Genomic DNA, 15,908 nt, shown 5'->3' with positions numbered 1-15,908 from the left:
AACCGTGTGTTGTGGTCAGATGAGTCCACATTTTAGCTAGTTTTCGGAAAAAACGGGCGTCGAGTTCTCTGTGCCAAAGATGAAAACGATCATCCAGATTGTTATCAGCAAAAGGTGCAAAAGCCAGCATCTGTGATGGTATGGGGGTGCATCAGTGCCCACGGCATGGGTGAGTTGCATGTATGTGAAGGTACCATTGACTCTGAGGCATATATTAGGATTTTAGAGAGACATATGTTGCCATCAAGGCGACGTCTCTTCTCGGGACGTCCATGCTTATTTCAGCAGGACAATGCCAGACCACATTCTGCACGGGCTACAACAGCGTAGCTTTGTAGACATAGAGTGCGTGTGCTTGACTGGCCTGCTGCCAGTCCAGATCTATCTCCTATTGAAAATGTGTGGCGCATCATGAAGAGGAGAATCAGACAATGGAGACCACGGACTGTTGAGCAGCTGAAGTCTTATATCAAGCAAGAATGGACAAAATTTCCAATTGCAAATTTACTACAATTAGTATCCTTAGTTCCAAAACGATTAAAAAGTGTTATTAAAAGGAAAGGTGATGTAACACAGTGGTAAATATGCCTCTGTCCCAACTTTTGTTGAGTGTGTTGCAGCCATCAAATTCTAAATTTGTGTATGTTTACAAAATACAATTAAGTTGGTCAGTAAAACTATTGAAAATCTATTCTTTGTACTTTTGTCAGTTAAATAAAGGTTCACGTGAATTACTATATCACAGATTTTTGTTTTTATTGCATTTTGGAAAATATCCCAACTTTTCTGGAAATGGGGTTTGTACTTTATTTTCGCCAAACAATTGATACTAGAACGTACAATCATCAAAGCGATATTTGATTCTGCGCTTCCCGCTCCCCGCTCCCTGGTAAGTAAAAATTAGTAAATATTAAAATTCAAATTATAAATCCTAGATAGAAAATAGAAAAATGGAAAGTAAGGTAGTGCAAAAAAACCGAGAGGCAGGTCTGGATATTTGGAGGGTACGGCCCAGATCCAGGTCAGGATCTGTTCAGCAGTCTTATCACAGTTGGAAGGAAGCTGTTCCCAAATCTGGCCGTATGAGTCTTCAAGCTCCTGAGCCTTCTCCCGGAGGGAAGAGGGACGAAAAGTGTGTTGGCTGGGTGGGTCGTGTCCTTGATTATCCTGGCAGCACTGCTCCAACAGCGTGCGGTGTAAAGTGAGTCCAAGGATGGAAGATTGGTTTGTGTGATGTGCTGCGCCATGTTCACGATCTTCTGCAGCTTCTTTCGGTCTTGGACAGGACAACTTCCATACCAGGTTGTGATGCACCCTAGAAGAAAGCTTTCTACTGTGCATCTATAAAAACTAGTGAGGGTTTTAGCCTCCACCACCATCCCTGGCAAGTCATTCCAGGCATCCACAGCCCTCTGTGTAAAAAAACTTACCCCTGATGTCTCCCTTAAACTTCCCTCCCTCAACTTTGTACATATGCCCTCTGGTGTACGCTGTTCGTGACCTGGGAAACAGGTACTGGCTATCCACCCTGTCTGTGCCTCTCATAATCTTGTAGACCTCTGTCAAGTCCCCTCTCATCTTTCTATGCTCCAAAGAGAAAAGTCCCAGTTCTGCTAGCCTTGCCTCATAAGACTTGTTTTCCAGTCCAAGCAACATCCTGGTAAATCTCCTCTGCACCCTCTCCATAGCTTCCACATCCTTTCTATAATGAGGTGACCAGAACTGAACACAGTACCCTAAGTGTGGTCTCACCAGGGATTTGTAGAGTTGCAAAGTGACCTCTCTGCTCTTGAACTCAATCCCCCTATTAATGAAGCCTAGCATCCCATAGGCCTTCTTAACTATCCTATCAACCTGTGCAGCAACCTTGAGGGATGTATGGCTTTGAACCCCCAAGGTCCCTCTGTTCATCACTGTTAAGTAACTGACCATTAACCCTGTACTCAGCCTTCTGGTTTGTCCTTCCAAAATGCATCACATATATAGATATGTATAGTTAGAGGATATTCCTAATGTATGTAATTCTACTACCTTAAAAGTAGTTTTTGACATAATACAAGTTTCAAGTCTAATTTTTAAATTGTACTTTTTTTCTATACCGTGCTTTAGAGACTAATTTTTTTTGGGGGGGGGGGCGGTTAGAAATAAAGTGCCCTGTGATTTATAATCTGCAAATAGTTTGCTTGAAAATATTGAATTGTGTTATGGCCAGATATGTGTGATATAAATAAAATAACTACAATAAATTGTTTATATGTGCAGTAAAAGAATATGATTAATTGAGTGAATGATTTAGTGTTCTGTGTAGAACATAATGGCTGATTCGAAAGAGACCTTTCTTGCACATCTAAAAGCAGCCTACTTATTGAAGTGTCGAGGTGAACAAGTTCCATGGAGTGCTTTATAAGCACCAAAAGTGATATACCACTCTTTCTTTTGGGAATGGTTTGCCACTCAATTAAATTGAGGCTGATCTGTTCCTGGACTTGCCTTTGCTGTATACATCTTTACTTAATAACTATCTACTGGATTTTGATCTTTTTCAAGTAACCCAGTATCATTTTATATTTTTGGTTTTCCAATACTGTGTTGGAATTAACTATCTGCTTCCAATGGAAGTGACTCAGCTTGGGTGTGTGCTTTTGCCCTTGGTCTTTGTCTCACTAAAACATTTGTCTTTCTTTTTCTCCCCTTTCAATACCCTTCACATTTTACAAACTTGATTTAGGTCACAGTTCAAATGCTTAAATTTAAGCAACCAACCAGTATTATGCAATTTGTAATATAACTCTGTGAGCTGATTGTATTTTTCCTGTGATGTCATGTCCAGGGCTAGACGGTATACTCCAAATGGGGCTTGCCAAACAGAAGTATAACCCCACCAAGGAGCACCAGGCCATTGTCTCCCACACCATCACCGACTTTATCTGCTCAGGGGATCTCCCATCCACTTCCATCCCATCCCATCAACCTTATAGTTCCCACACCTAGCACTTCCCGTTTCTACCTCTTACCCAAGATCCACAAACCTGCCTGTCCTAGCCGACCTATTGTCTCAGCTTGCTCCTGCCCCACCGAACTCGTTTCTGCATACCTCGACACGGTTTTATCACCCCTTGTTCAATCCCTTCCGACCTATGTTCGTGACACTTCTCACGCTCTTAAACTTTTCGATGATTTTAAGTTCCCTGGCCCCCACCGCTTTATTTTCACCATGGATGTCCAGTCCCTATATACTTCCATCTCCCATCAGGAAGGTCTCAAAGCTCTATGCTTCTTTTTGGATTCCAGACCTAATCAGTTCCCCTCTACCACCACTCTGCTCCGTCTAGCGGAATTAGTCCTTACTCTTAATAATTTCTCCTTTGGCTCCTCCCACTTCCTCCAAACTAAAGGTGTAGCTATGGGCACCCATATGGGTCCTAGCTATGCCTGCCTTTTTGTTGGGTTTGTGGAACAATCTATGTTCCGTGCCTATTCTGGTATCTGTCCCCCACTTTTCCTTCGCTACATCGACGACTGCATTGGCGCTGCTTCCTGCACGCATGCAGAACTCGTTGACTTTATTAACTTTGCCTCCAACTTTCACCCTGCCCTCAAGTTTACCTGGTCCATTTCCGACACCTCTCTCCCCTTTCTAGATCTTCCTGTCTCTGTCTCTGGAGACTGCTTATCCACTGATGTCTACTATAAGCCCACTGACTCTCACAGCTATCTGGACTATTCCTCTTCTCACCCTGTCTCTTGCAAAAACGCCATCCCCTTCTCGCAATTCCTCCGTCTCGCCGCATCTGCTCTCAGGATGAGGCTTTTCATTCTAGGACGAGGGGGATGGTTTCCTTTTTTAAGGAAGGGGGCTTCCCTTCCTCCACTATCAACCCTGCTCTTAAACGCACCTCCCCCATTTCACGTACATCTGCTCTCACTCCATCCTCCCGCCACCCCACTAGGAATAGGGTTCCCCTGGTCCTCACCTACCACCCCACCAGCCTCCGGGTCCAACATATTATTCTCCGTAACTTCCGCCACCTCCAACGGGATCCCACCACTAAGCACATCTTTCCCTCCCCTCCCCCTCTGCATTCCGCAGGGATCGCTCCCTACGCATCTCCCTTGTCCATTCGTCCCCCCCATCCCTCCCCACTGATCTCCCTCCTGGCACTTATCCGTGTAAGCAGAACAAGTGCTACACATGCCCTTACACTTCCTCCCTTACCACCATTCAGGGCCCCAAACAGTCCTTCCAGGTGAGGCAACACTTCACCTGTGAGTCGACTGGGGTGATATACTGCGTCCGGTGCTCCCGATGTGGCCTTTTATATATTGGTGAGACCCGACGCAGACTGGGAGACTGCTTTGCTGAACATCTACGCTCTGTCCACCAGAGAAAGCAGGATCTCCCAGTGGCCACAGATTTTAATTCCACATCCCATTCCCATTCTGACATGTCTATCCACAGCCTCCTCTACTGTAAAGATGAAGCCACACTCAGGTTGGAGGAACAACACCTTATATTCCGTCTGGGTAGCCTCCAACCTGATGGCATGAACATTGACTTCTCTAACTTCTGCTAAGGCCCCACCCCCCCCCGTACCCCATCTGTTACTTATTTTTATGCACACATTCTTTCTCTCACTCTCCTTTTTATACCTCTTGCCCATCCTCTGGGTCCCCTCCCCTCTTGTCTTTCTTCCCGGACCTCCTGTCCCATGATCCTCTCGTATCCCCTTTTGCCTATCACCTGTCCAGCTCTTGGCTCTATCCCTCCCCCTCCTGTCTTCTCCTATCATTTTGGATCTCCCCCTCCCCCTCCAACTTTCAAATCCCTTACTCACTCTTCCTTCAGTTAGTCCTGACGAAGGGTCTCGGCCTGAAATGTCGACTGTACCTCTTCCTACAGATGCTGCCTGGCCTACTGCATTCACCAGCAACTTTGATGTGTGTTGCTTGAATTTCCAGCATCTGCAGAATTCCTGTTGTTTGAGAAGTATAACTTCCCATCTTTTGAATTCTAAAGCAACTCTTGAAAAATCTTGTTGATTGCAATTTTTAAACTTGAAGGGCTAATTCTGGATGGTTATGGATGAACACATAAACCTCTTTTAATCTTCCACGGCTTTGAGTCTTTCAAAAACAATGAAATACTTCCCGTTATCTCATTCCTATCCAATGTCTACAACTTTTGCGTCTCCAACACTGAAATCCATTGGTCATCATTTTCCCATAATGATTATTTTGTGACTCTGCAACATGCATCAATCTTATAATCTCCAAGCTTGTATAATATCTTGGAACACTTGTCCTAAATGACAAAGTAAATTGCCAAATTTGAGAGACTTTTGCAAGTGTTAAAATAGAACAAGACAAAGAAACAGTTGAGGCCAGTTTATTGGCTATATTTAAGAGGGAGTTAGATATGGCCCTTGTGGCTAAAGGGATCAGGGGGTATGGAGAGAAGGCAGGTACAGGGTTCTGAGTTGGATGATCAGCCATGATCATACTGAATGGCAGTGCAGGCTCGAAGGGCCGAATGGCCTATTCCTGCACCTACTTTCTATGTTTCTAAAGAAAATGCCTGAGTTTAAATGTTAAGCTGCATTTAAAATGGGTATTCATCTGTTATCCTGCAATCCATTTAGAATTTCTGTACAGTCCTCCCCATGAAAGCTCAACTGATGAATAGGCTTTACGTACAAAATAACCCTTTGGGGGATGCGTGGGGTGGATGGGGATGGGCTTGCTGGCTGTTGCAGGCTTCTTCTGCCACCCTAGCAGAGCCGAAGTGCTGAGCGACTTGCTCACGGAGGCTGGCTGGCAGCCACTTTCACTACACCTGCTCACTGTCCCATCACAGCTGTTCCTGTTCATTATCGACTTGCCAACAGTTCACGTTATGAACAGTGCTCAGGAACAGCACCATGCGAACTGCCTGTACTATGATTTTTCAGCTGGAGACTTTTGGTAGAGAATAATTCTGGCAGAGCCTACAGGAGATTTATTATCAGGCTGCATCAGGAGTGTTACCACCAGATCAGCTTGATACCACCTGCAATAGAGTTTGTGCTATTGCAACTATATTTGAAAAAAGACATTGTCTACCAAAAAATGTTCTTTATTAGCTTTGGCTGCTCTTATTTCCTCCAGTAATAAAGACAAGTTATTGAGAAAGGCTGTGTTGCTAGGGATCAGACTGAATATTCAATATTAATAAAGGGCAGATGAATGAATTGCAAATAGCAACTCTAATGCGTGTATAAATTGCTTTAGTTGTGTACATATATTACTTCAAATTTGACTGGATTTTGAAATTGAACTCTAACAAGTAATAGTTACAGTGACATGAAAATTAAGTGTGCAGTTGTAATCATTGTTAGAAGACAGCCAGAAACACATTTCACATCTTTCTGTTTAACTTGAGAATATATAAATAGCTTTTACAATCAGACGACAACTAAATTTTCATAGTACATTACACAAATTGCAGTACAATCATCTGGGAGAAAGGACCTGTAGAAGCTTGCTCTGTTCACCTAGGTAAATGTTTTACTTTAAAGTTGAACACATGTCAGACATTACAATTTTTTAAATCAAGACTTTCTTTTCAATTTATCCCACTCACATTTTGTTCCCTCATTCTCTAAGGATAACACTCTGTACATGCCTGGTGTGATTTAGTATATAGTTGTTAGCCTTTATCTGTATCTGTTTATCAGGCTGATGCTTAGCCACACAGTGTTTCTCAGAAAGTTGACTTACACACTAACATTTATAATTTCCCTAATCACGTTGCGACCTTCATTGTGCCTCTGTCTCTGAACGCCTAGCTAGCTGTCATTACCCTGTTTTTATAAATGTTGGAAGCGAGAATATCTGCAGACGCTGGAAATCCAAGCAACACACACAAAATGCTGGAGGAACTCATCAGGCCAGGCAGTATCTGTGGAAAAAAAGTACAGTCAACATTTTGAGCCAAGACCCTTCGGCAGGACTGGAGATAAAAAGATAAATGCTGGCACCTTTTTCACAGAACTCTTCAGCATCTATAGGCTAAGCAGAGTTACACTGCGTATTTACACTTTTTGTGACTATCAGGGCTGTTTAAAAAAAATACCTTCACCACGATCAGCTCATGTAGTGCTGCAGGCAAGTGTTACAATAGTTTTGTATGAATAAGAACAGAAAAGGCAGTATGTGTGGAGAGAGAAAGATTTAATGTTCTGGGTCTAAAACAAATTGAAGTGAGCTTGTCTAAGTGGCAGGTAAGGGGTGGGGGGGGGATTGGCAATGGGTGGAACAAAGGGAATGTTTGTAATAGATTGAAATGATGGAGCCATTGAACATACAGTTCAGCTCCTGCTCCATATAACGTGTTGTACGGTCTGGTCTATTGAGCCATACTAAGGATGTTGGATTAAGCAAATGAAAACGAAGGAGGCGGGGGCCAGCAGATGAAAGGCAAGCACATTAGCTTTAAATTGTATACTGTACTGTATTTAAACAGAAGAAAAGAGGCCCTTATCTTTCTAACCAACCTGGCTTCACCTATCAACCTGCCCCTCCCCGCACAGCTTTCAATTCTGGTGTCTTCCCCATTCTTTTTTCAGTCCAGTCCTGAAGAAGGGTCTCGGCCTGAAATGTCCACAGCTTATTCATTTCCATAGATACTGCCTGGCCTGCTGAGTTCCTCCAGCATTTTGTGTGCGTTGAAGGTGTTGTTACCTGAAGGTGGCAAATTCCATTCATTGCCCTTCCTACCTTCGCTGCCTCTATGACGAAATTGCTTTCTCTCTCTTTCTCGGTTCTGATGGAGGAATCTTCAGGCTGAAATGTTTCCAACATTTTTGGATTTTTAAATTTCAGATTTCCCATATTTAATTTTTTAAATTGTTATTATTTTCAATATTTGTGCATTTCTCATCCTGGAAGTTAAGTTACATGAAAATGTAAATAGAATCGAGTCACTCCAAACACTTCAAACTTTGGAGGTTGTAATGCTGGTAAGACCATTTGTACAGGTGACATACTTTTAAGATTTCAGAAAATACACAGGTTAACATGATATTTCAAACTTCTTAAAAGTAGCCAACTCATGGTCCACAGGTGTTACTGATTTGCCCGTTTTACTATATTCAGTGGAATCAAGTGAAATCACTTAAAATACCCTGAAAATATTGTGCTTTGTTGCCTGATATTTGCTTAAATTATGGAGGTACATAGGCAATCCAGCCTTGAAAAGTTCGGTAGGTATATTTATTGGTATTTTCCTTCAACGAGTATTTTGTACTTTGGGCCAAAATATACACACTTTGTGCCTGTGAAGTGTTATCAGCTTGTCCTGAATTGAAGAATATCTACCATAAATTGTATATTGTACTTTTTAAAAAAAAACATAGAAATTGGTTTGACTTTTGACTTTTTATTGTACCTTGTAGAATATGCTCCTGGGGGTTCATTATTTGACTATTTGTCCAGTGATGAAAGTGAGGAAATGGATATGGATCAGATTATGGCTTGGGCAACTGATATCGCCAAAGGTATGTGACTCTGACATTCTTTGCTTAAAATCCTCCTCCCTTTTTGGTAATGCTGATTAGATTGTAGAGTTCCCAACGCTGATCTAATAAACTTGTCAAGCATGATTTCTTTTCTTTGCAGTCACATTTGATGATGTCTGATTATATTATAAATGTCATGCCACACTTTCTTTGTAATGGATTAAACTCTGTGCCAATGTCGACTTGTAGTCCAACTGAATTTCTATCTGCTTTGGTGAATAATGCTGTTTTATGGCTTTTCAATTCACTAGGAACTTCCTGGAACTCAGGGAATTTTGGAAGATCATCTCGTATCTCTTCAGTCACTACTTTTACCAATTTGCAATATTGAGGTCAATCTTCAGTCCCATTCATTTGTCTCGTATCTCCTTTGATGGGTTCAGATTGTTCTATGGTCTTTTTTTATACCCTGATTTTCTGCTACTTTTGGGGTTCTTGTAGTGACTTCCACCCTGAAGTCATACAAATTATTTGTTCATAATCTATTCCGTTTCTTTGTTTTCTAAATGGGAATCTGTAGGACCAAAAATTGCTTTAGCTTTTCTTTCTTTCTTTCTCTCTTTCTTTCTTTCTCTGTCTCTATCTCTCTCATGCATCTGTGCTTTCAATTTTGTTTTTAGCTTATTCTTATAATATACATCCTACTGTTTTTTCTCTGTTAAGTCATAAGACCATAAGATACAGGAGCAGAATTAGGCCATATGGACCATCAAGTCTGCTACACCATTTCATCATGGCTGATCCATTTTCTCTCTCAGTTGCAATATCCTGCCTTCCCCTTCCCCCCTCCACCTCCACCCCGATATCCCTTCATGCCTTGACAATCAAGAATCGGTATCAACCTCTGCCTTAAGTATACATAAAAACGAGGCCTTGACAGCTGCCTGTGGCAACAAATTCCACAGATTCACCACTCTCTGGCTAAAGAAATCCCTCCTCATCCCTTTTCTAAAAGGATGCCCCTCAATACTGAGGCTGTATTCTCACGTAAACCTCTCTGTCCTCAGTCATCCTTCACTGAAGGCTTTTCAGAGCAGTTTGTCATTGAGCCTACTAGGGGATCAGCTGTACTGGATTGGGTGTTATATAGTGAACCGGAGATGATTTGGGAGCTTAAGGTAAAAGAACATTAGGAGACATTGATCACAATATGATTGAGTTCAAATTGAACTTTGATAGGGAAGAAGTAAGTAGAAGTATTTTGGTGGAGTAAAGGTATGAGAGAGGACTTGCCCAAAGTAAATTGGAAGGAGCTGCTGGCAGGGATGTCAGCAGAGCAGCAATGGCGTCAAGTTTCTGGGAAAACGAAGAAGGTGCAGGATAGATGTATTCCAAAAACTAAGCAATACTTAAATAGCAAAGTTGTACAACCATAGCTGACAAGGGAAATCAAAGCTAATGTAAAAGCAAAAGAGAGGGCATACAACAAAGCAAAAATTAGTGGGAAGACAAGAGGATTGGGAAACTTAAAAACCTACAGAGAGCAACTAAAAGAATCATTTGGAGGGAAAATATGAAATATGAAAGCAAGCTAGCAAACAATATCAAAGTGGACAGTAAAAGCTTTTTCAAGTATGTAAAACAAAATGAGAGTGGATATAGGAACATTAGAAAATGAGGCTGGAGAAAGAATAATGGGGGACAGGAAGATAGCAGATGAACTAAACAGGTATTCTTCATCAGTCTTCACTGTGGAAGACTCTAGCAGTGTTCCAGATGTTGAAGGGTGTGAGGGAAGAGAAGTGAGTGTAGTTAATATTTCAAGGGAGAAGGTGCTCAAAAAGCTGAAGGACCTAAAAGTACATAAGTCACCCAGACCAGATGAACTGCACCCTTGGGTTCTGAAAAAGGTAGCGATAGAAATAGTTCAGGCATTAGTAATGATCTTTCCAAAATCATTGAACTCTGGTATGATGCTAGAGGACTGGAAAATTGCAAATGTCAATCCACTCTTTAAGAAAGGAGGAAGGCAGCAGAAAGGAAATTCGCCTGACCTCAGTGGTTGGGAAGATGTTGAAGTCAATAGTTAAGGATGAGGTTATGGAGTACTTGGTGACACAGGACAAGACAGGACAAAGTTGGCATAGTTTCAAGGAAAATCTTGCCTGATGAACCTGGTGTTCCTTGAGGAGATTACAAGTAGGATAGATAAGGAGGATGCAGTGGATGTTGTATATTTGGACTTTCAGAGGGCCTTTAACAAGGTGCCACGTTTGAGGTTGCTTACCAAGTTAAGAGCCCATCGTATTACTGGAAAATTACTGGCATAGTTAGAGGTTTGGCAGATTGGCAGGAAGCAATGAGTAGGAATAAAAGGATCCTTTTCCGGTTGGCTGTCTGTGACTAGTGGTGTTCAGCAGGAGTTGGTGTTGGGACTGCTTTTTATGCTGTATATCAATGATTTAGATGTTGGAATAGATGGCTGTGTTGTCAAGTTTGCAGATGATATGAAGATTGGTGGAGGGGCAGGTAGTGTTGAGGGAACAGGGGACAAGTCCTTGGAGAATGGGTAAGAAAGTGGCAAATGAAGTACAATGTTGGAAAATGCATGGTCATGCACTTTGGTAGTAGAAATAAATGTGCAGACTATTTTCTAAACTGAGAGAAAGTTCAAAAATTTGAGATACAGAGGGACTTGGGAGTCCTTGTGCAGAACACTCTGAAGGTTAACTTGCAGGTAGTCAGTGGTGAGGAAGGCAAATGCAATGTTTGCACTGATTTCAAGGTGGATAGAATACAAGAGCAGGCCGGCTGGTGGTGTAGTGGCATCAGCGCTGGACTTCGGAACGAGGGTTCCGGAGTTCGAATCCAGCCGGCTCCCTTGCACACTTTCCATCCGTGCTGGGTTGAGCGTTGAGCTAGCAACTCGGCCTCGTAAAAATAAGAAAGTCATAATGGCGTCCTGATGAATCCACTCAGAGTTAAGGGCTTTCTTCTTCTTCTAGAATACAAGAGCAGGGATGTGATGCTGAGGCTTTATAAGGCACTAGTGAGGCCCCATCTTGAGTATTGTGTTTTGGGCTCCTCATCTTAGAAAAGATGTACTGGCATTGGAGAGGATTCAGAGGAGGTTCACAAGGATGTTTCCGGAAGTGAAAGGATTATCATACGAGGAATGTTTGATAGCTCTAGGCCTGAACTCATTGGAATTTAGAAGGATGAGGGGGGGATCTCATTGAAACCTTTCAAATGTTGAAAGGCCTAGACAGAGTAGATATGGAAAGGATGTTTCCCATGGTGTGGGAGTCTAGGACAAGAGGGCACAGCCTCAGGATAGAGGGGTGTCCATTTAAAACAGTAATGCAGAGAAGTTTCTTTAGACAGAGGGTGGTGAATTTGTTACCACAGGCAGCTGTGGAGGCCAGGTTGTTGTATGTATTTAAGGCAGGGGTTGATAGGTTCTTGGTTGGACATGATGTCAAAGGTTATGGGGAGAAGGCCAGGGAGTGGGGCTGAGGAGGGAAAAAAGGATGAAACATGATTGAATGGCAGAGCAGACTCAATGGGCCAAATGGCCTAATTCTGTTCCCATGTCTTATGGTCTTTGGATTTCTTAAATTTTCCAAAACACTGCCCCTAATTAATCAATATATGCTTCTCTTTCAAATTTGATACTATACATCCATAACCATGGATGGATCAGACTTTTCTTGTGTGTTTATTTCTCAGTGTGATAAGCCTTTTGTTGAGGGTAATTAATTATCATCTTAAATATCTTCCATTGTTTGTCTTGCCTTTTTTTAAATATATGTTCCTCGTCCACTCTGGTCAATTTTGTCTTTGTACTATTGCAGTTACCATTATTTAAGTTTATGTTGTTGGTTTCAAACTGAAAAGTCTCATTCAGCTGTGAGAACAGCTGAGAGGATCCTAGGGGTCTCCCTACCATGTATCGGGGACAGTTACCAGGAACGCTGTGTACGCAGGGCCCTTAGTATTATCGAGGATCCCACCCATCCATCCGGCATCCTCTTTGACTTTCTACCATCAGGCTGGAGAGTCTGATGCATAAAAACTAGAACAGTTAGGTTGGGAAGCAGTTTCTTCCCCCAGGCCATTAGGCTTCTGAACTCCCAGCCGCATCTATTCGAAGTGTCTCTGGTTAATCTGTTCTGTTCTTACAATATTTAGTATTAATGCACTTTAGTTTGTTATTAATGTGTGATTTAACTGTAGATTTTAGCCTTACCCTCATGAGTATAATGCATAATGTGTACTACTGTGCTTTACACCCTGATTCGGAGAAACGTGATCTTGTTTCTATATGCTTTGTATGGTCATATACATTAAATGACAATAAACTTGATTAGACTTGATTCTCAGACCAAATATGAAATGTTATGATGTCATGTTCACCAGATGATCCTTCACCATGAGACGTTAATTTGTGTTCTTTACATGTAATGTTCTGCACCATTTGTGACTCCTCAGATAGTGAAGCAGTTCATACCCAAATGCAGCAGGACCTGGACAATATCCAGGCTAGGGCTGACAAGTGGCAAGTGACATTCAAATCATGTGAGTGCCAGGCAATGACTATCTCCAACAAGAGAGGCTCTAACCATCGTCCCTTACCATTCAGTGGCATCGCTATGACTGAATCCCCTACTATCAACATCCTGGGGGTTATCATTGACAGGAAACTGAACTGGTCTAGCCATATAAACACAGTGGCTACCAGAGCAGGTCAAAGGCTAGGAATCCTGCGGCATGTAACTCACCTCCTGACTCCCCAAAGCCTGTCCACCATCTGCAAGGCTCAGGTCAGGAGTGTAATGGAATACTCACCACTCACCTGGATGAGTGCAGCTCCATCAGCACTCAAGGAACTTGACACCACCCAGAACAAAGCAGCCCTCTTGATTGGTACCCCTTTCACAAGCATCCAATCCCTCCACCATCAACGATCAGTTGCAGCAGTGTGTACTATCTACAAGATGCACTGCAACAACACACCCTCCAGACCCACAAACACTATCATCTAGAAGGACAAGAGCAGCAGATACCTGGGAACACCACCACTTGGAAATCCCCCTCCAGGTCACCCACCATCCTGACTCGGGAACACACCGCCGTCCCTTCATTGTCACTGGGTCAAAATCAGCACTGTGGGTGTACCTACACCCCAGGGACTGCAGCGGTTCAAGAAGACAACTCATCACCACCTTCTCAAGGGCAACGAGGGATGGGCAATAAATGCTGGTTTAGCTGGCGACATCCATATCTTGTAAATGAATAAATTTTAAAAATGCATTTAAAAAGCCTTATCCTTGCCCAGCTCCACAACATATTGATAGGAATTATCCTGAATTCATTCAATGAGCTTATCTTCAAGGCCTTCCTTACCAACTTGATATGTTGTGTTTATGTGATAAGTCACTTAAAATTATTTCAGAATCTTTCTGTCCAGCCTGCCATTATTTGTTGTCTTATATTCTGTTCTAATGTATAGCTCATGTTGGGAAGCCTATACACTACTTTCACTGCCAACTTCTTTACCTTGCTGTTTTCTTATTGCAACAAGAACTGATTCTACATAAACAAGAGAAAATCAGCAGGTGCTGGAAATCCAAGCAACACACATAAAGCGCTGGAGGAACTGAGCAGGCCAGGCAGCATCTATGGTAAAGAGTACAGTCGATATTTCAGGCCAAAACCCTTCAGCAGGACTGGAGAAAAAAAGATGAGGAGTAGAGTTAGACGGTTGGGGGAGGGGAGAGAGAAACATGAGGTGATCGGTAAAAGTGGGGGGGGGGAGGGGTGAAGTAAAGAGCTGGGAAGTTGATTGGTGAAATTGGTACAGGGCTGGAGAATGGGGCATCTGATAGGAGAGGACAGAAGGCCATGGATGAAAGAAAACGGGAGAGGAGCACCAGAGGGAGACGATGGGCATTCAAGGAGATAAGGTGAGAGGGAAAAGGAGATGGGGCATAGAGGAAGCGGGAGCATTACCAAAAGTTCGAGAAATAGATGTTCATGATTCTACACCTTGATTTACTGGCCCAAAATAATTACTTACCACCGTACCAGTCTCAGCCTTTATCAACACAGTGATACCCCATATTTCTTCCCGAGTACCTACCCTTTCAAAAATGTTAGCACACTGGACTTATTGGTTTCCAGCTTGGCAACCTTTCATCTATAATAGATGCCAGATTATTGACATTTATTTCTAATTTTGCTAATCTTGCAGACATCCAGATAAAGAGCTTCTAGTCTTGTCCTTTTACCATTTTCCCCTACTCTGGTTCTATATCCAGGTGTACTCTTGCATTATTCTTCCTTGTCATAGTTTAATGATTAACTGTTCCACTGCACCTCACTCACTCCTGATCCTGTTTCTTTAACATTCCTCTCATCTGAAATATTCACTCACCTACCCCAACAACAATGTGTCCACGCACTCAAACATGATTTAACTTAATGGACAACCATTCCAATCCCTATTTTAGGTCATTGGAACATGAGAACATAAGAAATAGGAGCAGGAGTAGGCCATCTGGCCCGTCGAGCCTGCTCCGCCATTCAGTAAGATCGTGGTTGATCTGATCATGGACTAACTCCATCTACCTGCCTTTTCCCCATAGCCCTCAATTCCCCCACTATGCAAAAATCTATCCAACTGTGTCTTAAATATATTTACTGAGGTAGCTTGCACTGCTTCATTAGGCAGAGAATTCCACAGATTCACCACTCTTAGAGCACACCTCATCTCTATCCTAAGTTTACTCCCCTGAATCTTGAGGCCTTGTCTGCAAGTTCTAGTCTCACCTACCAGTATAAACACCTTTCCTGCCTCTATCTTATCTATCCCTGCTCTTAAATTCCAATCCCCTAGCAATGAAGGCCAACATTCCATTTGCCTTCTTGATGACCTGCAAACTAACCTTTTGCAATTCATGCACAAACACTCCCAAGACCCTTTGCACAGCAGCACGCTGCAATCGTTTACCACTTAATAATAAACTGATCTTCCATTTTTCCTTTCAAAATGGATGACCTTGCATTTACCAAAATTGTACTCCATCTGCTAGACTCTTGCCCACTTAACCTATCCATATCTCTCTGCAGACTGTCCATATCCTTTGCACAGTTTGCTTTTCCACCCAATTTAGTGTCATCAGCAAACTTAGATACACTACACTCGGTCAGTTCTTCCAGATCCTTAATGTATATTGTGAACAGTTGAGGGCCCAGCACCGACCCCTGTGGCACATCACTCACCATTGATTGCTAACCAGACAAACACCCATGTATCCCAGCTCTCTGCTTTTTATTGAATAACTAATCCTCTATCCATGCTAATACATCACCCCCACCTCTATGCATCCGTATCTTATGGATAAGTCTTTT

The 15,908-nt window shown here is 42.5% G+C and overlaps 1 protein-coding gene across 5 annotated transcripts in view; it reads left to right on the top strand.

Moving 5' to 3' along the window:
* The window catches only part of LOC140199568 (mitogen-activated protein kinase kinase kinase 20-like), a 126,104-nt gene that overhangs the window by 17,806 nt on the left and 92,390 nt on the right, over positions 1-15,908 (top strand). For all 5 annotated transcript variants that reach the window (XM_072261852.1, XM_072261854.1, XM_072261853.1 and 2 more), the window contains exon 4: positions 8,433-8,534. In XM_072261852.1, coding sequence (XP_072117953.1) covers positions 8,433-8,534 — 102 coding nt within the window. The remainder of the gene's footprint in view (positions 1-8,432; positions 8,535-15,908) is intronic.

The sequence above is a fragment of the Mobula birostris genome, chromosome 6 (genome assembly GCF_030028105.1).
Source record: "Mobula birostris isolate sMobBir1 chromosome 6, sMobBir1.hap1, whole genome shotgun sequence".
Taxonomy (NCBI): Eukaryota; Metazoa; Chordata; class Chondrichthyes; order Myliobatiformes; family Myliobatidae; genus Mobula; species Mobula birostris.
The sequence above is the reverse complement of the archived record's forward strand: the minus strand, read 5'-3'. Positions and strand labels throughout refer to the sequence as shown.